This window comes from Knufia obscura (assembly GCF_036327395.1).
Source record: "Knufia obscura strain CCFEE 5817 isolate CBS 148926 chromosome Unknown scaffold_8, whole genome shotgun sequence".
In the NCBI taxonomy this organism is placed as follows: Eukaryota; Fungi; Ascomycota; class Eurotiomycetes; order Chaetothyriales; family Trichomeriaceae; genus Knufia; species Knufia obscura.
In genome coordinates, this window is record NW_027042694.1 from 988697 (window position 1) to 1014167 (window position 25471).

At 51.6% G+C, this 25471-nt stretch overlaps 7 protein-coding genes across 7 annotated transcripts; 3 read left to right on the top strand and 4 right to left on the bottom strand.

Annotated features, from left to right (window-relative positions):
• Nucleotides 1-129: 129 nt before the first annotated feature.
• On the bottom strand, nt 130-4312 carry PMZ80_007199 (uncharacterized protein; the record flags this gene model as incomplete). Its single annotated transcript, XM_064875607.1, has 2 exons — nt 130-1199; nt 1246-4312. 2 exons carry the CDS (start codon nt 4310-4312, stop codon nt 130-132), a joined length of 4137 nt encoding a protein of 1378 aa, XP_064728872.1.
• Nucleotides 4313-6562: 2250 nt separating this feature from the next.
• On the top strand, nt 6563-7498 carry PMZ80_007200 (uncharacterized protein; the record flags this gene model as incomplete). The annotated part of the gene is made up of 1 exon (XM_064875608.1): nt 6563-7498. One exon carries the CDS (start codon nt 6563-6565, stop codon nt 7496-7498), a length of 936 nt encoding a protein of 311 aa, XP_064728873.1.
• A 596-nt stretch (nt 7499-8094) lies between these two features.
• Nucleotides 8095-9763, bottom strand: PMZ80_007201 (uncharacterized protein; the record flags this gene model as incomplete). Its single annotated transcript, XM_064875609.1, has 3 exons — nt 8095-9378; nt 9545-9700; nt 9752-9763. 3 exons carry the CDS (start codon nt 9761-9763, stop codon nt 8095-8097), a joined length of 1452 nt encoding a protein of 483 aa, XP_064728874.1.
• Nucleotides 9764-13338: 3575 nt separating this feature from the next.
• ras2 lies at nt 13339-14095 on the top strand (the record flags this gene model as incomplete). The annotated part of the gene is made up of 2 exons (XM_064875610.1): nt 13339-13416; nt 13466-14095. 2 exons carry the CDS (start codon nt 13339-13341, stop codon nt 14093-14095), a joined length of 708 nt encoding a protein of 235 aa, XP_064728875.1.
• Nucleotides 14096-16872: 2777 nt separating this feature from the next.
• On the bottom strand, nt 16873-18011 carry PMZ80_007203 (uncharacterized protein; the record flags this gene model as incomplete). The annotated part of the gene is made up of 2 exons (XM_064875611.1): nt 16873-17754; nt 17832-18011. The coding sequence occupies 2 exons, from the start codon at nt 18009-18011 to the stop codon at nt 16873-16875; spliced, it is 1062 nt and encodes a 353-aa protein (XP_064728876.1).
• A 1360-nt stretch (nt 18012-19371) lies between these two features.
• PMZ80_007204 (uncharacterized protein) lies at nt 19372-19965 on the top strand (the record flags this gene model as incomplete). Its single annotated transcript, XM_064875612.1, has 1 exon — nt 19372-19965. One exon carries the CDS (start codon nt 19372-19374, stop codon nt 19963-19965), a length of 594 nt encoding a protein of 197 aa, XP_064728877.1.
• Nucleotides 19966-20842: 877 nt separating this feature from the next.
• On the bottom strand, nt 20843-23800 carry PMZ80_007205 (uncharacterized protein; the record flags this gene model as incomplete). Its single annotated transcript, XM_064875613.1, has 1 exon — nt 20843-23800. The coding sequence occupies one exon, from the start codon at nt 23798-23800 to the stop codon at nt 20843-20845; it is 2958 nt and encodes a 985-aa protein (XP_064728878.1).
• Between the last annotated feature and the right edge of the window lie 1671 nt (nt 23801-25471).

Sequence of the window (25471 nt, forward strand, 5' to 3'; positions counted from 1 at the left end):
TCGGGGCTCGCCCTCTTCTGTGTCGGCTATTTAGCCTCATAATCGTGCGTGATATCTGTTTTCGGGTATCTGCAGGAATCCGAGATACTTGCTCGATCTTCAGGGATGATATGTGCGAGATTTTACTGCTCAGAATCCTCTGAAATATCCTCCCCCTGCTCCTACCTCACTGCTCCCTCTAGTTGTACTCTCGCTGAATCTCAGTTCAGTTGGCGTCGGAAGAGTTTCAACCGGGCTCATACTGTCCCGTATATTCGCATTGTTCTCCTGTTGCACCCAGCTTGACGTACTGGGATCTTTCAAATTCCTCATCGACGGTCGACCAAGTCGCAAATTCCTCAGACCACCTCGTGCTGGCCCTGGCCCAGGTGGACCACGATTGCCCATCATTGCATTGCGCTGTTGATCAGCCATGAATGCATCCATTCGCATTGTCATGTTGGCTGCATGACCCGAATTTGCTGTCGAATCAAAAAAGTGTGGACCGACAGCATCGAGGCCAGAGATGGGTGGTCCAAGAGGTGGTCGCCCCAGAGCACTTGCTTCGCTCCCTCGCCGAGAGCTGGGCATGCTTGGGACATGCAGACTTGGCGTCGGTTGTCCTCGATCTGTCGGTGTCTTCTCAGATGTCACTGCTACTGAGGGTGCAGTTGTGGAAGGTCCAGAGTCGCGTGACAAAAGAGCTCGGAAAGCACTCGCTGTCGGCTTGGGCGCAGTATTACTGCGGTTGCGATTATGGTACCTTCTGATCACGGGTGGCATGGCTGCATCATTTATCGGATCGTATTGCTCTCGCGATGGCGGTCTCGCATGGCCGGATGTGGTTGGTATACCGTCAGTCGTGAATGATCGGAATTGTGGCCTCGCGCTCGAGCCCTTGGCGATTCGAATCGAGTCCCGGATTGGTCTTCGGCGCATCGACCCTCCCAAAGAAGCTGCCGGGCTTATATCATGCGCGGAAGCTGGCTCTTCAGGTGGCATTGGGGGCAGAGGAGTAAGGTCATTCATGCTTATTGGTGAGTGAGACAAGAACGACAACGCTGTTAACCAGATATAGTGTCTTTCTTGTGTGGTCGCAGTGAATTTTAATGCTCGTTGCGGCGTCAAGATCAATATCGATCGATTAAAGTGTGGTCCAATCACACTGCCTTTGGGCATTGGGTTGTCATCTTTGACATCGAGTACTGACTTGATTGTCACTGGGCAATGTTAGCGTACGTTAAGCGACTCTCCATAAAGACTTACATTTTCGACCACTCTTGCCCAGCAAGGAATTGCCATCGGTCGGCTGCTTGCTGGACCACATCACCGACTTCTCGTACGGTGCTAACCAGACCCATCGCTTATGTCTAACGCCTGAGCTTGCGCTTGCGGCCATTTCTTCGACAGTTTTTGTGGGATCCCAATCCTTCTCTGGCTTGCCGAAAGATTTCCTCCTGCGAACATACTTGAACATCCATTCACCAACCATGCTCTGTGCTATTGCGTCAACCACAGATGTCTGCTCGACTGCAAATGCATCAGAGTTTTCTTTTCGATGCGATGATGGCCGGACAGGACCTTGCGCTATCGACGGTCGAGGCGCGCTTGCTCCATAGGTTCCGTCAAATCGAGTTGAAATAATTGGTGCTTGGTGTTCTTTAGGCATTCTGAAGTTTGGCATCTCCGGAACGATCGAGACCCTGCTGTCGAGCGGCGGGGATTGACTTCGAGTGCGTGCCCTAGCTTGCGCTGCAGGTGAGATAGCAGGTCCAGACCGTGTTTTCCGCAAAGACGGCTTCATCACTCTTCGAACATTCCTGGTTGGAGAAGCATTACTGCTACCTCGAGAAGTTCGACCTCCATCACTAATGGACTTTCCCACTCTCGCAGAACTATAACGGACAGGAATCGACACAGGTGGTCTAGCGCTGTCGCCCGATCCAAGAGATGACAGCGAGCTTTTAGCCTGATGGGCAGCTGTACCACTCGAGATCAGGGCAGTCCGCCGCATGCTGTTCGAGCGGGAAGAGGATACTCGTTTGACCTGCTTGCTTGACTGTCGAGGGAAAGGTTTGATTTGTGAATCGCCATCGACCTCGAAATCTCGCTCGTTCTCCTCAGATCTTCTTATCTGTTCTAGGGCGAAGCGTTTACCAGCCGCTACTGCAGCTTCGCTTTCCTCAATGTCGTCCAGGTCCTTCGTTTGGTTTATCATTTTGCCTCTCGAGAGCATAAGTTTGGTCATAGGTCGGTTGAAAAAGTCGTCGTCGTGGAAAACATCGTCGTCAAATTCGTCGACCTCTTCTGTCTCATCGAAACCTGCGAACATGCTACTTGATCGGACTGGACGTCCAATCGCTTGCTTACCAGGACTCACTGGACCGTCATCATTGATCGGTGGTAGAGGCTGAGGTGTTGTTCGTCGTATGGACGAGTTGGCAGCGTTTCCTCGCCGAGACAACGCCTGGCCTTTGCCTTTGTTGAAACTCGAAGTAGGGGGCGCATTAGTCGGTATTGGAGGAGGCGGCATGTTGGGATGTGGTGGAAGCATATTTCTTTTGTCGATTCGAATGTCTTCGGTTTGCATGCCCTTCGAGTTATACTCACACACAAGGTGAATCTCAACTTGGCAGGCAGCGTTCTTGGTTCGAGGAGGCAGTTTGACAGCGGTCTCTTCCGGCGTCACCGGCCGGGACGTCGGAGGTATAATTGCTATGGTAGGTATCCGGAGGTCTGTTGTTACCGTCTGTTCCGAGTCGGTACGTGAGTGGGCTGCCAAATGAATGCGTGCAGAATTTCGATTGGGAGAGTCGGTCTGAACAGCAATTTCGCGAGTCTCAATTGACTCGTCGATTGTGGCAAGGGCTGCTTCAGCTATGGATTGAGCCGGCGGGGGCGGGAGCTGCTCGATCGTTTGGCATGCCGAGGAAACCATGATAGGCAGATTCCGCAGATTCTCCTCCCATGCGTTGTCGGCGGTATCAACGCTGTATTGAGCACTATCTTGGCTCAACATACTGAGCCTTTTACTTGCTCTTGCTGTGTCTACCGATTCTCGGTTTCTCGATACTGGTGTCTCCAGGGATCTATGGCGCTGTACTGTGGGTGATGGTGCTGGTGAGTACTGCACACCGGAATCCACATACACATACTGATGTTGTGCTTTCCGCAGTGGTGAGTCAACATTCATGAAGCCCTTCAACGGGTCGCTTGTGCTGAATCGATCGCCCTTCTCGAAATCGCTGAGGTCTATCGGGAGACCAAGAATTTTTCTGGCTTTCAACGATACTCTTGATGCTGGCCTGGTAGCTTCTTCAGGGAGGGCATCGGGTGATATGCGGCCATCGTCTTCAAGCTCGCTCGAATAGACCTCCTCAATGTCCTCGAGTGCATCAAGCTCGTCTGCCAGGTTGATAGCCTCCCCATTGACAAAGCTCAATACTGAGGTTCGACCACCGATCTGATCGCTCGTGTTAGAATTGGTGCTCTGCCTTCTTGCTCCATACGAATCTGGTCGCTTTCTCGGACTCCCTAGGATGCTGGTTCTACTTTGTGATCGCCTGGGTGAATGAACGTCGCCTGGCTCGTGCATCAGCTGGGCTTTCGCGACTTCGTTCAGGACCACCTTGAGTCGACCTTCTACGATATGGACCTTGGTTTCGAGAGTGCGCCTTTCTGCTGACCAGGCCTCCTTCTCATTCTGCCATTGTTCCTGCACGCGGTATGCATTATCCTCGTGAGCGCTTGCCTTCTTCTGCAATTTCTCAATCGAGGATCTGAGCTCTGTAGCATCCTTTACTGCGTCGTCCCGCTCTTTCGCAAGCTCGTTAATGGCGGAAAGTGTTCCTCCTTCCAGCATCTGCATCTGCCTCTTATACTGCCGGCACTCGCTCTTGGCTGACAAGAGATTACTGTTGAGTGTCTGGTTCTGCATTTGAGAGTCGTGTAGATGCTGCTCAAGTCGTTCTATATCTCTCATCCTGCTTTCAGCATCGCCACGGAGGTTCAGAATTTCTGATACCAGGGCTGCATGTAGCGTGGGTGTGAAACGCCGTGGATCTGACAGCGGGAGGGATTCGTCGAACGAAGCGTTCATAGACTCGTTGCTTCCCCTCTTGTCGGATCGATCACCAGAAGGTAGAGGAGGCGGCGTGGTGGCAGGCGACATATCTTCGTACGTCCGTGAAGTCTGTCGAGATCTTGAGCTTGAAGGCGTTCGATATGGTGTATCTGTAGGAGAGGGCAAGGCATATGCCACCTCCCTTGACGTCGTACTGTCGGGCTCATCTTGCACATATGGTGTTGTTTCGATCAAGGTATCTATCATCATTGACTTGCGACCCTCAAACTTGTCAACTGCCTGCCGAACAGTTCCTATGCTGTTCCTTTTGTTGTCCAACATCCTCAAGCTATATCAGGCTGATTCCGGAAATTCTTTGAGTGCTGCGTCGCTCCTTCCTTCCAAGTCGCGTCACGGGGTCTGCTTTCCCTATGACATGGGACCGGTTTCGCGTCGAAATAATGAAAAGCCTATGCACTAATTGTAGAAGCTGCGAGATCAATGTCGTTCAACGAGAATATTGCAACATGGGCACGTCTCTTGCTGCCAGGGCGTAAACAAGTAGGTCTGATCGTCGATGGGGTCAGGACGAAGCAGCAGCCTCAGAGCATAAGTTTCATGGCTCGTGATGTCGCAGAAGGTACAAAGACAAACGGAAGACGAAAACCCGAGCGCGTTAATCCTTGGACGCCGTTGTAGAGGATTACCTGAAGCTGCAAGCTGCAAGCTGCACGATGAGATGCGGAGTGTGGTCTCTGCAGAGGCCCAAATCAAGACCACCTGATTCAGGCCAAACAGAGTCGTCGGGACGGACACCCATGGACCTCGTCCCTCAGGGGTACCGTTTTGATTGGGAGGACCGGAGAAAAGACAAGAGGGACCATGTGCTAAAGTCAAGCGAAGGTCAACCTGGACAGAAGCTATTTAGACTCGGTGCGGCACCGGCCACAGAGCCAGTCAGCGGGGGTTGCGGCTTGGACGTGTGGTTTTTAAACGTTCCGGTGACAGGTCCGAGCTGGTTTCAGCACGAGCATCGGGTCCACTATGGCGGCGATCTAAGCATGGGTCTCTTTAGTGAAAAGCTAAGGTCAATATAACCCTGCGATCCTCGAGCCGATATCAATGGGCTGGCGAGACGGATGAAATTTGCAAGCATTGAGTAGCAGTAGTAAGACAATTCTCGCTTGCATGCGAGGGATCGAGATGCATAGCGGACAGTTTCAGCAGTTATCACACCCAACGCATGCTCATTGTTGACACCTATCACGCCGTTAAAGCTGTTGACAGCTTGGTCAGAATTGAAATTTGCTCTGCCGGTTGATGGCTTAGGAAATTGATGAGCCCGGCGACGGGGTCTGGAGATGGGCGAAAAGGCGCCACAAACAGCTTGATAGGCTACCGGCGCAGGCTTTTCCGGGCTTCAGGTAACACCAACACTATCTTTCACCACGAACTCCGCGCGAACAGCTTGATCGAGCTAACGGGAAGGTGCATGGTCGCGTGCGACTGCCGATACTGCAGTGGTTTGACAACGGTCGTGCTTGTCACAAACCGTCACAGTCGCATCACATTGAAGGCCAGAATGCGACCACATCAATTTGAAAGGTTCAACCTGCATGCTGCATGCACTTCTGCTCCTGCGCTTTGCAAGGTATCGTGAAATATCTCACGTAACAAAACTTTAACTAAAAGCCATAGTGCTTTCGGTCCGAACGCCCTAACAGAGACGCTTGAGTCTGCTAGTGTTTAGCTGCAGGTGAACACCAGGGTTACTCAACCCAAGTATCTGGTCGTCCTCCGCACACTTCGACCTCCTGAGGCAAGCGTAACAGTTTTGCAACAGCGAGCAGAAGGTCATGCGAGACACGACGAACTACACTACGAGACTCATGGTGGTGGTCAATACTGGATCAAAGGATAGCCCTGTATCACGAATGAGGGACGGGAAACTATTCCTTGCGATTATTTCGTCTGAAGATTTGGCTCCTCAGGTTGTACATGGACAATGTAGATCGCAGTAGATCTTGCTTGGCACAATTACTTGTTCGAGCAGAAATGTTCACCAAGAAAAGACGAGTCGGCTTCTCGTTTACTCTCTACTGTACATTCGGTGTCCCTGCCATACCCTCATCTCGCTATATCCACGCCGCCGATGCTTTTTTGAGCTGACTGCATGGGCAACCACATCACGAGCATCGCTAGCCGTGTCAAAAACGTGCCACTGGGGGACGCCTGCCTTGCAAATGAGCATGCAGAAGCCTGAACCCTCAGGAAAGAGAACCCCGCATGTCCACGACGTGGACAGTCGCGACTTCGAAGTTGGGGACCGTGACGTACGTTCCTCCGGCAGATTCCCATCTTACAACAGTTTTGATGATGTCCTCGGACACAATGGAATGAGTTTCTGCTTACGCTGCTAACAAGTTCCATGAAAGGATGAGTCTTGCTTCGTAACTGATAAAAGCAGATCTCGTCTTTAGTGGGCTACGTGTAAAGTGTTGCCATCTCCACGATCCAAATATGTCTCTCGAGAACGCCCCAAAGGCCCTTCTAACAGATGTCTTCGGTACAGTCGTCGACTGGAGGTCAACAGTGACAAAACACCTCTCAAAAACAGCAGAAGAGACGCTCAACTCGCCGGCTGCATCTATTCCATCCGCAGTTCGAGCCGCGGCAGACTCCGTTGATTGGGGCGAGCTTGCCTGGCAATGGCGTCTGTCTTACTACCATTTTACTCGATCCTACGACCCTTCGCAGGGAAACTTCAAGAGCGTGGACCAGCATCATCTGGAGGCGCTTATCCACCTGCTGAAAGAACATGGTCTGACTGGCCTATGGGACGAGCAGCAACTGAAAGAGATGAGCATGATATGGCACTTCCTCGATCCGTGGCCAGATTCTGCTAATGGTCTGGGCATGCTGAATCAGAAGTTCGAGACTGCCACATTGTCAAATGGGAATACGAGTCTGCTCACTGATTTGGCAGAATATGGCAAGCTGCCCTATAAGCATATAGTATCAGCGGAAGAGTTCAAGGCATACAAGCCTCACCCGAATGTCTACAATGGCGCTGCGAAAAAGCTGGGAGTAAACACAAGCCAGTGCGCGTTAATAGCTGCACATCTCGGTGACCTGGAAGCAGCGAAGAAGTGCGGATACCAGACGATCTATATTGAGAGGTCGCAGGAAGAGAGCTGGGATCAGCAGAAGACCGAGCAGGCAAAGAAGGAGGGTTGGGTTGATATGTGGGTGAGTATGGATGAAGGTGGCTTTGAAGAAGTTGCGAGGAGATTCGGCTGTACTTCACCTGAACAAGGTGTATATCACGAGACTGGGAGCATAACAGGTACTGAACCACACCCGCCGCCTGGTCAAGGCGACAAGAGCTCGCTCGAACAGCATGCGAAGCAGGGCACATATCACGAGGATCCGAGCATAAGGAAGCCGACCATATGACAGGCAAGAATTTTTACCTAATATCAACGATTTCCGGTACTATCATACCATTTCGAAGCTGTCAGCAGCGGAGGCCTCCTGGTTTAACACGCTGGCAAAGGATATTCGATATTCTGTTGCTCGGAGATAGCTATGCCACTATCTTTGCGTGACGGCAGACAACGTTCATGAGTTGATCCAGGTACATGCTTGCTTGCGTGTACATCCGTGCCGTCCCAACAGGCATAGTAGTCCACTATCTCAGCGTGGGTGGAGTACTCAATTGCGACAAGGTTCCCCCAGATATAAGACATCATCTCAGCCGCTGCGCCTGAAAGAAGTCGATCTAGAACTTGATAGCGTCTGGAGAGATGCAAGAGCATATGCTTTCCACGCTTGTGGTTGGAAACTTTGATGTAGAGCGACATTTACCTTATCTTACGTAATTAAGAACAAGGATGTGTACTACTAAGTGGCATATCATTCTTGTGTCTCGCGTCAATTTTATTCATTTTTGTCCCGTCCCGTCCAACCCAGGCCCATGCATTCCATGCCTTAACAAAGTCTTTACCCTCCCATCAACTCAGTTACCTTCCTTCCAGGCCCAACTTCTCTCTCTAACAAGCCAAATGCACATGCGGCACTCCACTCTTCTTCTCCGCCTTCTTCGCCGCCTTATACCACTTCGCATTCTGATCCTCGTAGGTGGTCGTGTTCTTCCGTGTGAGTTTCCGTGCGGGATCAATCTCCCCGTTTGCCTCGATGTCGTCGCCCTTTGTGACGAAGCTACCCATGTTTGGGGCGGATGAGGTTGCGGTTCGGGGGGCGCGGTGCTCGGATGTTAGGTCTGTTTTGGGGGTTTTGTAGGTTCCGGTGCCGTTAGTGGGTGTGGACGTGCTGTTGTTGATGGAGAGATTTGCAAAGTCAGTTGCTGTTGAGGCGGATGTGGGCGTTGCGGTGCCGTTTGTGTCTGTACCATTTCCGTTCTTTTCGAGGATATGCTGCAGGGCGATGCGGCGGCCATTGTCGATGTCCTCGTCGTCTTCGGTCCAGGGGTCATATGGATTTACTGGCCCGCGTGGAACAACGATCGATTTATTCTGGGCGTCGGCGCCACCTGTCTGTCGGCGTTTCGCGTTGGTGTATCCGAAGCGGTAGATCTCGGGGGCTGTTGTTTCCTTGAAGACTTTTCCTTTGGGGAGTTCGGAGGCGTTGTGGTAGATGCGGCGGAACCAGCGGTAGAGGCGGTGGTAGTCGGAGCGAATGGATTTGAGGTTGCACATGAAGATTGTGTGGTATGCTGTGTCGAAGCGGGCGATGGTGGTGTACAATCTGATGTCGGCTTCTGTGATGTTTGAGCCGAAGAGGAAGGGGCCGCCGTGGCAGGATTGTGGGTTTGAGAGGTGGGATTCTAGACGGTCGAGGGAGGAGAAGAGGGGGTAGAGGTTGTTGTCGTAGGCTTCTTGGGTGGTTGCGAAGCCGACTTTGTAGACGCCGTTGTTGATTGTGTGGTAGATCCATTCGTTCATGTCGTTGATTTCGGAGCGGAGGTGTTCTGGGTAGAGACCTTTGGGGCCTTTGGTTGATTCGCGGAATCGGGGCTCGATGAGATCGTCGAATTCGGTGTAGAACATTCGGATGATTTCGCTAGATTCGTTGTTGACGATGGTTTCGGTTTTCTTGTCCCAGAGGGTGGGGACTGTGTAGCGGCCTACGTAGTCTGGGTCTGCCTTGAGGTAGAGTTGTTTGAGGCCGACGAACCCGTAGAGGGGATCACGGTCGGATGAGCCATTGCGGCCGGTGAAGAGCCAGCCGTTCTCGCTGAGGTCGAAGTCTGTGTAGATCACTTGGATTATGTCCTCGAGGTCTTTTAGGACGCGAACGAGGATGGTTCGGTGGGCCTGGGGTGGGTGTTAGTGGGTGATTTTATGAGCCGAGGTGACCAGTATTGGCAAGTCTATGTCTGCTTATGGGACTGGTAGCTCCAGGCTAGCGAGGCTGAAGGCGGCGATGGCCATGTCACCCCGTGGTGGAAAGAATGCAACTAGTATGCTCCGATGGACTTACCCAGGGGCATCCGAGGTTGCAGTATAGGGCATACCGACCCTTCTCAGCGGGAAACTTTGAGTTTGGGTCTCGTGAGATCCAGTCTCGAAAGCTGCTGTCCTTTCGACGAAAGTGGCCGTCCTTGTCTGCGTGCTCATGAGTTGATCTCTGGGCCCCCTAGAAAACGCGCATTAGGATTGTCAAAAACGTTAAGCTCAGAATGCCTACTGTATTGCCCATCTTGCCGGTTACTGCTGCTGATAGTTCTGATATCGGGAAAGAGTGGCCGATCAAGAAAGATGTTGAAGCTGACGAGAGCTGATTGGGCGCCTGAAAAGAAGACTGTTTCTTCTCGACTTGTTCACTGTCCGAGTAAATATTTAAAGTCTCGAATTACGTTGATGGTGATGGTGCCTGCTGAAGTTGTTGTTAAGTCTACGAAAGAACATTAAAGCAAGCTTACAACAAAAGCGGAATCTCACGATGTCGTGCTTCAATGTTATTGTCAGCGCTTGCGTGACTGGACGCAACTTAGGTGGCGCTGGTGGCAGCATGCCTCTACTGGTCGTAAGTAGTTACTCGGCCGAGCCAGCTGAACCGTATCTCCACATCTGGCGAGCTTCAGGGCCTCTGATAGGCTGTTAGATACCAAGCATTTCTATTCGGTGCCCGTAGTGTTGCTCAAGGGGCCAAAAGAGCAACTATGTCTCAATCTGAACTGGAAATGACACCGTTGGCCATTCCTACCGGTATTGTAAGTCAGCTTCTTGACATTTGTCGAGCACGGGGCGTCCACGTCTATTCACCGCGACTCACCTCCCTGGAGCGGTCTGCTAAGACCAGAACGTAGCTCCAGCCTGGGGCACACGGTCGGCATGAGAAGGCCTTCGGGCTTGGCGATTGATTCTGCGTGGAGAAGCATACATGGCTGACACGCCCCAGTTGCCCCAGGTTTTTGTGCATCTAATCTTGGACGTGGACGTGACTTTAACAGCATGACTCTGAATCACTGGCGGTGTTGAGAACTGTAAATACGAGATAACGTCTTACCCGTACTAGATCCGTATCGCAGCTCCCGCGCCGGGACGAATTGGCGAATGATATTGGCTATGGTCATGGTGTCGAAAATTGGCATGTTACCAGCAAAGGGAGTCCACACAAGAACATACATATCGGCACTTTTCTGCATACGCCGTGTGGGAGCCGCGCAAGGCCGCGTCGCAGTCGTACGGATTGGCTGTACATCCTGGGTTGAGCAGACAGGTATCGTCTAGTCGACGAATAAACAACGAGGAAAAAAATGCGTATCAGAGCCGTGCGCCTCAATAGGGCATATCAGACTCAGGTCTCCTTGAACAAGCTTGCTGACACGCTCCAGACCCTGCAACGTCTGGGTGTTGTACTCGGGTCTTCGTGCTGCCGCCGATGACCATGAGCTCAAAGTCAGCGGAGATGTTCGCATCACACCTGCGCGAGGTATCCGATCCATGGTCTGAGTACTGTTTCGAGCACATATGTTGTCAGGTCATACCAGATGAGTACTTCTATCACTGTGGACGTGCCGTCTTGGGGGGTCCTGACCGCTCGAGGATGTCCGTGATGTTATCTTATCTCGACTATATCGCTTGCTTCTGATAACTCTCTTGGGAACAGTAGGAGGCCGATCGCTGAACTAGCGAAAGTCCTTGCATATGGCCCTGGCGAGCGTGACTCTCCGTGCTGTGCATCTGCAGGCTTTTCTAGACCAAAACATACTGTAATGTTTCGCGATCTGAGGCACTTGGCAGCATCGCTGAGCTGCACAGTCGCCACAGTTGTACTGCTAGACAGACTCGTTAGCTCATCTGGAATATTCGAGGGTCATTCGAGAAGGTCTAAGTAGCTGAGCAAGCCTTGTGAAGTTATGAACTGATGATGCTCGACGAAACCTGTACCAATCAGCAGCTTTTCTGCGATGCAGAATCTTGGTGTGCGGTCTGCCCGAGTGTTTCTGTGAACCCTAGATATTGTGGAGAGACAGGGCGAACTTGCGTTACACTAGTGGCTTCCTTGTCAATATTGCTTCTGCTAACAGCCATTGTCCAAATTGTGCTTTCAAAATGCATCTCGAAAGCCTCGTAGGCGAGCCATAATTTACCCTCCCAAATTCCACTGAGCACCGAAATCTGCACGACTCGGTCGAGGCTCACCCCTCGGCTAAAACCCTCCTCGACAGCTGCAGTTCCCTAGATGTCACCACGTTTCACACATGCCACGTGCGAGCCAGTGGAACAGAGGTCTTGAGATCCACCATTCCTCAGCATTCAGTACTGTAGCATTTCCTGGGTGTGACAGCCATCAAAAAGCTCACGAAAGGGTTTTTCGTTCTGCTAGGAACGCCTTGGCGCTTGCGGCGCAGTCTAAACTCATTAGATATTATACGAGCAAGCAGGCATTCGAGTTGACCGCAAACAGTGGATACGTGCTAGGAACAGGATGAAGCCCGGCCGGTGCTTCTTGCCTGCTCTAGTAGTGCTACGGCAGTACGATGCCCGCCTCCCAGGCTGCCGAAGAGACCAACTACAAGCTACTGCACGGTCGGCAAAGTTAGGAGTGTTGTTCAGTACCCTCCCGAGATCGATGATAACGGGGCCGACCATTGGGCGGTGACAGTTCCCTAGGATTCTGGTGCCAGGTACACTGCTTGGTTCCTGAAGCACCCTGGTCAACTCGTGGCCGCTTCCAGAAGCATTGGGAACAAATCGTAGCCCTTGCCCTGCTGGACTAACGTCCCGTACGATGCGTGAAAAGAAAACAGAACGGTTTTTCGTTGTTGAGGTAAAAACATCAAGTAGAAACAGATGCTTGAGATAAATACCTTCAATGTCGATAGACTGGAGAGTGGCTACCCAGTAAGCGGTCCGCAAGAAACAGCGGCAGGCACTATCCACCAGAGGAGTACTTCTTGCTGTTGACTGTCCATTTTACTGGTAAACTGCATCCACAATCACTTTCGCCAAATCATATCCAAATCACATCACACTGACTCGTACCATCAAGTGCGAGTTGACAGGTCCATTCCCAGTTCCTGACGGCTGGTCAACGACGCGAGGAACTCATCGTTGTTTGGTTTCAGACTTCAGGCGTTTCGGCTGTCAACTTTGAAGTGTACACTTTCTATCGGCCCCGCGAAAATTAATTCCGCACAGTACTAGTTGATCAGCTTCTCCGGCGATTGGAGTTCTCCTCACTGTAGATCATCAACAGACCATTCCAGATCTACAGAACATCTCCATCACTGTTTGTCTGGATAGCAGTGGACAGCATACGCCGTTGAGACAGCGGGCATAGAACACACGTCTCTCCAAGGCAGCTTCGGCAACAAGAGATTTTCAACATATCCTGCAGCACTGACCCACTTACCGGACATATTGCTCGATATTCCTATTCCTTGTCAACAATTGCGCTCTCTATCCGCACCTGTCTCTACAGAAGATTTACAGCCTCTCCATCTCAGCCCTCTTGACAAAGCAATCGCCTCGCAAATCCACCTGACCGATCAACTACCACAGCGATCAAGCGGCGATATCCTCTTCACGCCATTGTACTCCACTGGGTCTGGACCTGCCACTACTGAGCTCAGTCAACACACCGGGTACTAGAGCATATCTGTAACAGCTGGCGTCTGTGGCTGCTCTATCATCTGCAACTCGAATGCTGGTCAGCTCGCCGTTGCTCGCAGGTTCATTTGGTGCTTGACAGGTTTGACCTGTGCTGTATCACCCCTATACGTTCGGAAGGAAGGGTCTGCAAGCCCGCAGGGCAGGGTTTGCAAAATGGCGGGCAAGATGACGCTGTACAAGCTGGTGGTCTTGGGGGATGGAGGAGTAGGAAAGACAGCCCTGACGATACAGGTGAGCCACAGCCCAGACACTCCCCTACACGCTCGCTAATGCCTGATAGCTATGTCTCAACCATTTCGTGGAAACATACGACCCTACCATCGAGGACTCGTATCGCAAGCAAGTCGTCATAGATGCACAGGCCTGCATGCTAGAAGTGCTGGATACTGCTGGTCAAGAAGAATATACAGCATTGAGAGACCAATGGATAAGAGATGGTGAAGGATTCATTCTCGTCTACAGCATCACTTCTCGGAATTCTTATGACCGCATTCGCAGATTCTTCAACCAGGTGCAGAGAGTCAAGGAGTCGAATCATCCAGGATCACCTACAGATTTTTCTTATCTGCAAGCGAAGATGCAGAACGGCCCTGTCTACTCTGGTCCAGTACCTGTAATGCTGGTAGGCAACAAGAGCGACAAACACCACGAACGAGAAGTCTCTTCGCAGGAAGGTCAGGCACTTGCAAGGGAATTGGGCTGTGAATTTGTGGAAGCTTCAGCTAAGAATTGTGTGAATGTGGAAAGGGCCTTCTTCGATGTCGTGCGGTTATTGAGAAGACAGCGACAGAATCCCGCGACAGCCCCGGATAGACGGCCTACACAACCACACGGCACGAGGCATAATCACGATACTGACGGAGGGAGACACGGTCGGCAACGACGAGGCACGAAATGTGTAATTCTATGAACTAGCGCTCGCCATTCTTGGATCACAGAACACTATACCGAGGCGCTTCAGCCAGGACTGCAAGGCCGCATTGCCGAGGTGCAATTTTGACGAGGTGTTGCACGATGCCCGTGAGCAAGCGCACACGCTACACATCTGTGTCAACTTGTACCAAGATGGTGGAGGCTTGTTCTTTGTGGTCTCCTCTGTTTGGGAATTGAAACATATGTTACAGAGGGAGGGTGCGACAAAAGTGATGGCCCTGCGCATGAAGCACCTACCAATATGCTCGGTCAGCCCGTTGGTGGTCATGTGTCTTGCGCTCGGGGTATCCTTCTTACCAGGCTGGGAATAACTGATGCTGCAAGTTCACGGAGACCCCAGGCATGCTGCAATATCTGATGTACGAGTCACGCCGACAAAAAGCTCCATGTCGAATGTGCGGGATTCTCGGGTGCGTCACTAAGTCATGATAGACAGCAATCTTGTACGGCCTGTGAGTATTTAGGTTAAGCAGCCTATCAACTCCCCAAGGTGGACGTCTATATGGCTGTGCATATGGCAGCCCAAAACAGTTATTCGTGCAGCTGGCCGGAATTGGCTCAGAAGCAGCGTGACAGAGAGGCATATGTCTGCGAAAGCTCTGCCATGCTCACCATACCTCGCACTGTGTGTGTCTAGTGGGCAAAGTGGGTGCTGTACTGTGGGCTATAGTGGGCTTGCACACGCGGCTGCATTAGCAATGCATGAAGCGCGAGAAAATGTGGCCTTGATGGACATGAAATTCGTACATATGCAAGCCAAGATGAGGTGGTGATCGTGGGATCCAGCTTCGGAGAATATTAAGCGAGAAAATGTCCTGAAGAGTCCCGTTCTCCAATCAGTTGTGACTGAGCAGCGACAGCCCCCTCTGAATGCGATAGCGCGTAAAGCCCGACTCTGCACAAGGCCACGGCGTCAATCCCTACTCCATACTCTCTCTCCCCGGTCGCTGCTCACTAGCAGTCCTCGCCAAGGAGGAATGGAGGTCACAGGTCGTGTCTGCCTGAACCAGGCATAAACAAGGCTCCTATTCCCAAACTGCAAGCTTCTGATGTCCTTTTGACGACTCGCTGCCACATCCATGGCTCGAGAAACGATCAATCCTGCTAAGTCCTGACCACATGTGGCATCGGCACCTATGGCCAAGCCACGGTGCGTCACAATCTAAGGATAGTCACAGGCAGTGTTAATTGATGGCTCGAAAATTGCAGGCCCGGAAAAGGACGACCGCCGGGGCTGAAGTCACAGATATCGGGGAGCAGAGGGAAGTGCCACAACGCAGACAAAAATCCACGCTGCGGTCCAAGTCTACGGGCAAGAGGCCTCCATTCGACATAGCATAGTACAAGGAAGCCTACGAAGGTAGGACTGGCAATACACGTCCAGTACAAAGGATGATCCCCTCAGCCATGCTTGCTCGGGCAATGACGGGACTGGAATAGATGCGAGGTTCGCAAACCGCTCGGTCTGCACACCATCCAGGCTCGACGAGTTGAACAATATTGCCTCCTTTTTGGCGCTGTGCGTAGCAGCCATACGGCCGCCAAAGCAGGGTCGAACCGTCGAACAGTACTGCAAGTATTGCCAAGCGATTTTCATCCTGCACCCTCTCAAGCCAATCTGCGCCTCGGTTCGTCACACTCAGTTCCTTTCAAGACCGAATTCGGTGTCAGCAAGCCGAAAGGATGGAGTGCTGGCAATCTGCATTATTGCTAGCACCCTCATTTACTACCCTGGTGCCTACCAGAAAAGTCCTGGACACCTTTTAGAGTTTAATGGCCCTGCTTGATGCAGCACGAGCAATCACAAGCAAGTGCGTCATGGCAAACATGGGTTTCTACTCATTGGATTGGATTCGCACGAACTTTGTGCCTGTGGCTATGGTGATCTATGTGCTGGTCGTCGAAACCAGTTATTACCGGTCGAAAGCAACTCTTCTCCGAGCACAAGCTTGCTCCGATCCCGGCAGACCATGCATCCAGTTGCTTTAGGCAACATCGCCTATATTCTAATCCAAATAATATACCAGTCTCACCCAAGAATGGCAATAAGCGAGAACGCAACGACCAATGCATTGCCGTCAACAGCTACACAAAATGCACCTCGCTCACTAATGCGTCATGGCAACGACCCCTCTTCGGCTATCGACCATGTCAGTTCAGGTACCAAGTACCTGAAGTACCTTCACCTTTGGCCCGACGCGGCGTAGCTTTCCTCCCGCACCCCGGTGGGTGGCTGCAATTTCCCCGCGTCGACCCCGGAATACGCTAGTACTTTCTAGACCCCGAACAGCTATCGGCAGAACATTGAAGATTCCAAATGCAACTCTCCAACATAGAGGAGCCAATCTCGCCAAAGATGGTACTGGTTGGAAGGAATGCAGAAGAACACACATACGGGTTTTTGGCTCCCTAACCCGAATTTGGTAAACGTTTGTTGCAAATCGCTTGAGTATGCTTGCAAGGGCTTGCTGCTACAGAATGGTTGTATGGACATGCTGATGAGCACATCAGCGAGGTCTACCAAGCTATCAGATACCGGAGCCTGATTGATGGGTATGGCATCGCTTCTTTGCCGATAGACAATGGCTCTCACACTAGATTGTCACCCGGTGGTCACACAATGTTCCTTGCTGCGTCGCATGTGGTCACGAAGCATCTGCTGAATTCACCAATTCCAGGGACAAATAAGCAGCCAGTCATACTTTTACCACCTTACACAAAACGCGTCCAGTGACGCGTCGGTCAGACGCGCACTCAAATCTCGGACGGAGGCCTCATACACACATCGTCAAAGAGAGACTTGCACCGCGAGCTCTGCATAATGTTGCCAGTGGTACCCATGATCTTCTCGAACCTCGAATCATCCGCTGCCTCTCCCTGCCCATCTCCAACATGGACCGGACTCAGATACCCAGCATCTTTGGAGGGCTCGTAATGGTTCATAATCTGTGGGTTAACCACAAGACACCGCAAGGCACCAGAGGCACAAGCGTGTGAGAATGCGACATCGTACGCCTCATCTCCGCCTCGAGCCGCGATATCTAGAACCTTCTGCGCGCTTTGCCGATTGACGCCGAAGCCAAATGTGCGGACTGTCATGAAGCCTGCCCATTGGACAATTCGATGATCTTCTTCTAGATTGTCTCTGAGGAAATGCTTCGACCATCCAGAATATAGATCTGTCTTGCATCTTGTGGTATCCAAGTATCGCGGACCTGGTGTGTCCTTTTCGACGGCTGTGCCACAGTGACCCAGCCACAGGATGTCCCAGTTGGTGCCATATGGAGTTCCGTCGGTCTCGGAGACGTTGGTGTACGCCCGTACGTTATCCGACACCAAGCGGATTTGATCCTTGAGATGAACATCGAAGTCAACATCATCCTCCACGATAAGTGCGGTCTCTAAATCACTCGCTATCACGTGTTTCAGGAGGTCGACGTGAGCGAGCCATGCAGTTGCCGAGCCATGGGCTGGCGTCGTCTTACCTTGGTCCTTGCCCATACCCGAGAAAGCTTCAATCAACTCTAAAGGATTGCGCGGTTGTGGCGGATAGGCGAACTCCAGGCCTACCAATTTCGCTGCCGTATTAAGCCCCCGAGTCCGCCAGCTGGGTCCAGTGGAAAGAGCAAGGATCTTCTAGAACTACGAATGAGTCGTTAGCATGTGAATTGCGACGGGTTTCACAGGATGACAAGCTAGGTTGGTGGACTCACGCCTAATGTTGAATTTGCTGCTGCTTCTCGAGGAGACGAGCTGCGCCACGGTCTGTTGCTGAATCGACCTGAACTCGAGCTTGGCAGCAGCGCAATGATCGAAGTCACGAGAATGGCGAGGATGATGTAGGCGCGATATTGAGTCCAGATGCCTCGGCGCGCTTCTTGGTGTTGATACATGTTTGCTCTGCTTAAGAGGCCTTGAGCATCGGTCATCGAGGATCTACTTATCCTCACGAGAGTTCATCAGCCGCACAGAATATATGCAGCCTTTTGGCTCACGCCTGCAAGTACGGTTCCACCAGAGGGCATGCAAGCTGTATGTCTGCTCGGAGTCCAAACCAGGAGAGGAAAGAGTATGTCTGCGCTGCCGTTGTGTCAGCACGCTTTCGGTGACTCCAAAGTTCAGGCATCTAGAGGGTGCCGTGTGCGGCGGCACGCCCAGTCCCGAAAACCTCGCCATTTACCAAAGGACGTCCGTGCGACAACCCACTACATGACCCGAGCGTTCAACTATTTTGTCTCTCGACAACTCTATTGGCTCCTGTCCACTGAGATGGGTCTATCAAAGCTTTCTGCTGCTTAGCATTTGCCAAGTATCTATTCACATCTCCTTTTGATGTCTCCTTACGCTCACCAGCGAAGTGAAGGTCGATACCCGAGACAAAGACGGTATGGATGCGGCGCCCCGAACGAAACGTAGTCACATGAACTGAAATATCTTGCATGGATGCATACTCATTTGTGCAATTATTGAACACCTGTGAACGTGCGCAGGTCCGGCCGAGAGTAATTGCACGAGCTTTCCTGAGCTAGATCCAAGTTGGTCGTGAGTGCAAGGCTGACCATGGAGGAACACTCTAACTACCAGATGCCTTGAACCGCCTCGCCAGTAACTAGACTAGATTGTTCGACTTCCGCCGTATTGACGTCTCTAGCAACGTTGACGAAGGGACGAGCACAGATGTCCCAAGTTGAACGCGCCTGCCAAATGTTATAAGCCAACATCCGAGACATGGCGTCGATGATAAGTCAGCACGTTCGAAGCATTTCGAAGGCTCTCCATCTGTTGCCACGAAACACGACCATAGCCCGACAATACTCAGCTGCGAAACTCGAAAAGGAAGGTGTAGTCATGGAGCCACGAGACACAACTACTGGCATGGACGTCCTCGTTAGCGGCATCAGCTTAGCAATGCTACCCAGCGATCACGGCAGATCATGCTACAGCGGTGAAACAAGCGGACTGTGGAGAGCGACTATCACAAGCACACCTCCCTTTATGCTGGGCTGGCGTCAATAATGCAGCTACGATCTCAAACTGCCGCAATAGCTCAAGCCATATACGTTGTATATCCGTGACCACTCAATTGAGCAACAAACGTCAAAGCTCAACGTATATCTCAAGCCTGATAGCTCTTGACTGGCTGGCTAGCTAATTCAACACTGCCTCGACTTCGTTCATTCCTGGGGTCTCACGATTGCTTGAACCGGGCGCTGAATTGCCGACTTCCTTCTCAGATTGACTAAATTCCACATTATGGGCTCTGCAATCATCACCAGCAGCCCAACATTCGGTGCAAGCCGCACAGGGACATCGAATCAAACTACTAATGGTGCAACTGCAACACCGACTGCAACCCCAAACTCGGCCGCAACTCCGTCATCCCCATCTCCAGCAGCAGTCATTGGAGGTGCAATCGGCGGCACTGTCCTTCTGATCGTGCTCATCCTGATCGTCATCCTCTACGCCAGTCGCAGACGAAGGATACTGACCGATGACGAGATGATTGCAAAGCTTACAATCGAATATGAACAGCAAGGCCAGCAGCGCAAGCAAGAGAGACAGCTCAAGAAGCAAGAGAGACAGCAAGAGAAACAGTTGAAGAAGCAGCGGAAAGAACAGGAACAACAGAAGGAAGAGGAAGAGGTTGCCGCGTTCATCGCAAGGTGTGCACGGCAGGACCAACTATCGCAAGCGGAAAAACAGCAGAAGAAGGAACAGAAGAAACAAGGGAAACTGAAGAGGAAGGAGGAAAAGCAGCAGAAGCATAAGGAAGAAGAACAGAAAATAGCCAATCTTCTTTACATGGCCGGCTTCATTGAATCGACAGGACGTGGCATAGCGATATGAGTGAGTGTCAGTCTCAGCACTAGATGCCACCTGACTCCGGCGAGTCAGATACCAGAGGAGACAGTGTAGGCGCACGATATGTGAGAGCCATAAGGTTGAGTTGTCGAGCATAAGTTACTCTGGGTCGCGGACTCGCGGTTAGCCTACAGTAAATATATGATTCGGTACCTAAGTAAATTTGTATCTGCGGCTTCAGGTTGTGGTAACGCGAAGTGGAGGTAGTCTCGTTGAGATGGTCAATGTTACTTCCAAGATACATGACACTCGTACTGCTTGTGTTACGGATGTCCTTGGGCCTTTGATTTGCTGCTGTGTGCGATTGTTATCGTGGACTTTACTTACTCTGCTCGGCTTGGACCTTTGCCACGCGGAAGTAGAGTGGTATGTGTTGCGATTACTAGTAAAGGGCAGTGGCAGTGGCACGTGGAAGTAGACTGCTAATGACATTGACCAGACGCTGAGTTTCCTTTCCTGAATCATGGTACGACAGACGCTGCAGCACAGACACTCAACCCTCCATATTTATTCAGCATTGTGCATGGACAGGTCCGCGCTATTCTGCGATACGACAGGACGAGCAGCGCGCCTACGGGCATCACATATCGACATGGGCATGTGGGTAAGTAAGTACGTGAGCAGTCAGTTGCCATCGTGGCAGCTCTAGACATATCGTGTGCGGAGGGCTACTGTAGAAAGGACACGGCCGATCTAGCAAGAGCCGTTAGAACGCAAGGATCAGTTCGACTTCATGCCAGCCTATCATATTGTCAAGAACGACGCACATCAGGTTGAGCACTTGCCAAGAAGCTTCTTTGTTATTTCAAATCCTCACATGCCACGCTATAGCAGCTACCTGCCTCAACCCACAACTTCCCACTTACAGTTTCCCGCCAACCCGCCCCTCCCCCCTCGGCACCTTCCTCTCCATCCCCAAAGCCTCAACATCCTTCTTCCTAAAATAATGCGGCGCAATCTCCATCAACCACTCCGGCCTAATCGGCATAACATTCCTCATATACTCCTTACTCGTCAGCACAGCCTCAAAGTAACTCACGTATTTCGGCCTCGTCTCATTCATAGTACTACTGGGGTGGATATACACAACCTGACTGCCGCTCTTAAGTGTCCTGTAGCTCTGTCCGTCGCGCTGGAGTCGCGCCGTGTTGGGGAAGTACCCTGATAGTAAGGCCTTGAGGATCGCGTCGCTGTTGTGTACTCCCGCTGATTTCTCGGGGTCGACTTCGATGCGGTCGCATAACCGCGCGAGTTGATCGCGGACGTCGTGGGCGCGATTTAGGGAACGAATTTGGAGGAAGTTCTCTTTGGCCCAGATGGGGCTGTAGTCGTTTTCGACGAATTCGTTCCAGATGTTAAGGAGGGACATGTGGTCGCCGCCGTCTTTGTTCGTGAAGCGGTTGCGGGCTGCGTCGGCGTGGACTTTTTTGTCCTTGGGGCGGAAGAAGAGGGAGCCTGACTCGCCGAGCATGGCGATTATGCTGAGGACTTCGACGGTGCAGCCGTATTTGTCGGCTGCTATTAGAGCGCGGGAAACCATGGGGTCGTCGGGGACTTCGGCCATTTGGCGGCCGATTTTGGTTAGGTCGCCGGCGTTGTTGAGGGCGCCGAGGGCGTAGAGGAGTTCGACGGCGCGGACGATGGTGTCTGTTGGGGGTGGGTCCATGAAGTCGAAGTCTAGGAGGTCGTTTATGCCGAGGGATTTGAGGAGGAGGATCATGCTGGTTATGTTTGTGCGTTGGATTTCGGGGGTTGTGTTTGGTTCTAGCTCGTTTTTGTAGGCTTGGGATGTGTAGAGGCGGAAGCATTTTCCTGGGCCGACTCGACCGGCTCGACCTGCTCGTTGGCCTGCAGATGCGCGACTGCAGGGGATTACGACTAGTGAGTCCATTCCGGTTCTGGCATTGAAGTGGTTCTCTTTCACAAAACCTGGGTCTATCACGTAGACAATGCCATCTATTGTGAGAGACGTTTCAGCAATATTGGTTGCTAGAACGACTTTTCTCGAGTTTGGTGGTGTTGGCTCAAATATCTTTGCTTGAAGCTCGGTCGGTAGATTGGCGTAGATGGGACATATTATCATCTCTTTCACCTTGTTGCCGAGCTTGCGTGCTGTTTCTGTGAGATTGAGTTCCATGGCTTCGATTTCTTCTTGACCTGTGAGAAACACCAGGATGTCGCCCGTTGGCTGCGTGATGTGGATCTGAAAGACTGTTGTTATCGCTGCGGCCAGATAGTTTGCTTCAGGTTGTGCCGTGTAATGGACATCAACTGAGTAACGTCTACCTGGGATATTGAAAATGGGAGCGTCATCAAAGTACTTCTGAAATTTGGCAGCATCCATTGTTGCGGAAGAGATGAGCAATTTCAGGTCTGGTCTCGCTTTGGCAATATCCTTCAGAAGACCACAAGCAATATCAGTCTGTACTGTCCGCTCGTGTGCCTCGTCTATCATCAATGCTGAATACTGTGAGAGCTCAGGATCTGTCAACAGCTCTCTTAACAGCATACCGTCAGTCATGTACTTGAGGATAGTCTTGTCGTTTGTGTTGTCCTCGAATCGAATAGCATAACCGACCTCGTTGCCCAACCTCTTCCCCATTTCTTCGGCAACACGAGTCGCAACGCTCATGGCTGCAACTCGCCTAGGCTGGGTGCAACCTATTTTCATGCCGCCGTCCGTGAACCCAGCCTCAGAAAGATACTGGGGTATCTGGGTAGTCTTCCCTGAGCCCGTCTCACCCACAATAATCAGCACTTGATACTGCTTCACAGCCTCGATAATCTGGTCCCGGAATTGGTAGATGGGTAAGCTCTTCCTTGTTTCGTCGATGCTTTTGGCTTTTGCTTCTGCAGCGTTCAACCGCTCCATCATATCTCGTTTCTCCTTGGACATGACCTCCTTGTCGCCGCCAAGTGTCTCGCTCATCAAGAAGTTTAGCCTCTGACTTTCGTCAAACACGTAGTCATAACTCGAGAAATCGCCAACTTCTCCCTTAACACCAGCAACACCCGCAAGATTGCTTGTGGCCTTTGCTCGTCTTAGTGCTTCCTGCTCCCACTCCTCATGCTCGCTCACGAACTTCTCCCTCCCATGCTCGTCCCTGTTCGCATACCGGCTATACAGCGCATCCTCTTTCTTTTTCCTGTCCATTTTCCCCTTCTCAGTTATGTAGTCTTCCGGCATAGCATAGCCATCTCGGCCCTCATCGATGGCATTCTTTTGCTCGGCGATCTGTAGCACTTCCAGATTTCGGGCAAACTCTGCTTTCTCGCGCTCAGACAAGCCATCGGGATCGTCACGTAACTCGCGCTGTTCATCTGCGACCTGTTTGCGAAGAAGTGCTAGACGCTCCACCTCTCGCTTCTTGAGGTAGTCTTGCCGCGAGCGCAGTCTCAAATCTGACAGTGCTACTTCTCGGGCTTCCTTGTCATCTGCCAGTCGCCGCCGCTCTGCAGTAGTAGCATCTCTTGACTCCGTTATATTCTTCTTAGCGGATGCCTTGTCCTTTTCGCGATCTGCAAGGCGACGGGCGAACTCATCGCGCTCTCTCCTGTCTTGTTCATCCGCTGTTTCTTTCGGCTTCGGAGGTGGTGATGGTGATCTTCGTGAGGAGGCTGTCGCATGGCCGTTAGAGAGTTTTCGCCGCTTTGCGCTTGAATCGGGGAATTCTTGCTCTGATTCTTCCTGTTCTACTTCTTCCTCCGAGACATCTTGGTCACCCCAGCGCTCATCGAATTCTTCATCGGCGGGCGCTGTGCGCCTGCGGTCGCGATCGTGACGGCTTCGCTTCTGGAATGTGGTGCCGGTTGAGGCCATGTTGGGCAACTACTCAAATTTCCCAGTACCAAGTCAAGGTAGAAGAGGAGCGGTGAGTCGGTCAGATATCAAGAAGAAGAATTCGCAGGGCTACCAGGTGTGTCGCAGTACTGATTCTTAGAGCACGATCAAATGGTGAACAAATGAATGCCACCGCAGAAGGCTTTGGACGTGGTTTACTGGGTACTAGGCAGCACCTCCGCGAATTATCAGATCGAGACACTTCGAAAGTGATGCTATGTTCTTCAGTGTACCTACCTAGATAAGTTCTGGCAGCTATCGAAATTCTTGGTGGATGCCACCCGCCCGCATCTCCTTCTCCAGAAAAACCGAAAGTGCCAAGAAGAGATAGGCTTCCGCCCCGAACAGGAAAGTGCTGCAATTGGCAGGGACATTATTATTTGGCACCATCGACTGGAAGATATACAACATGTTCGGAATGATCACGAGTCAGGTGCAGTAGGCCTCCAGCATAAGAATAAGTTCGTATCTACATCTCCCAGTCATAGACGCACCGATCCATGTCGATTTGACCATTTCCATGCGTTCCTCTGCATGTTAGCGTTGGTCTGAGGTCGAAGAGAGCAGCATTCTAAGGTTTTGGTCTTGGAAGCGCGGATTTGGTTTGATCAGACATCGTAGCAGCATGTGAATTTGTGAATTACAACTCTCCTATTCTTCGTGCAATGTCAGATTCCGAGCTCGCTGTGTCAGAGATGGCCAGCGTGTGTTTCGATGACCTCCTTCAGGCAGTCTTCGCTAATCTCGCCATGAAACGAGCTCGATACACGGGGTTGCCGCGAGTTCAGCGTCATTCCAGCATACAGGCAGAGGCTCGAGTCGACTGATCCGTTGATAGCAAAAGCAATTCAATGTTACCCTAGTAAGACATACTTGTAATCTTGGACTTGAAGCAGTTGAGGCCATCAACGTGCTGACCAATACATTGCCTATGCTTGTGAATGCATGGAAGATGTACATCGGTATATTTCAGCACGCCATATGCAAGCTCATGCCTGTATGCCCTCTCGTTGTTGCTGCAGTATCACCATCTCTGCTTGTTTCGAGTAATTCGACATTTCCACGAAGCATGTTATTGCGAGACAAACCGGATATCATTGGAAGTGCCCTTGTCAGCAATAATGAGATGAAGGGCCCTCGAGTACCCGAGTCCATGCTGCGTGATAGCATCAGTGATGCCGACAGCAGACGATAATTGTATCGATAGATTAGCGGGCACGGTAGAAAGCATTGACAATTTCCAGAATGCACAAACCCCTGCCCAGACGAGACAGAATCTCCACATGTTGAATGAGCCTCCCACCAACACTCACCCTTGCAAAATGGGCTGGGCATGCTCTGCTGAAACAACTTCATTCATGGCCTTGTGTATGCAAGGCATGGGCGAAGGATGAAGACAAGAATGTTGCCAAGGGGGATTGTTGACGATCGACGTCAACCTGCGTGGTTGCGCATAGTGAAGCTGACAATCAGGGTCCTCGAGCATCCGCAAACTCGAGGGAACGGCAGGGACCTTTATCTGGAGGTCAACGTGTTCACAGGTTGGTGCCCGAGGATGCGGACCGTCAGCAACATCAAAGGATAGCGTCGGGCCATGATTTTCGTGCAGAGGACAAGGATGAAAAACAGGGGGAAGTCGAGGCTAGCTTG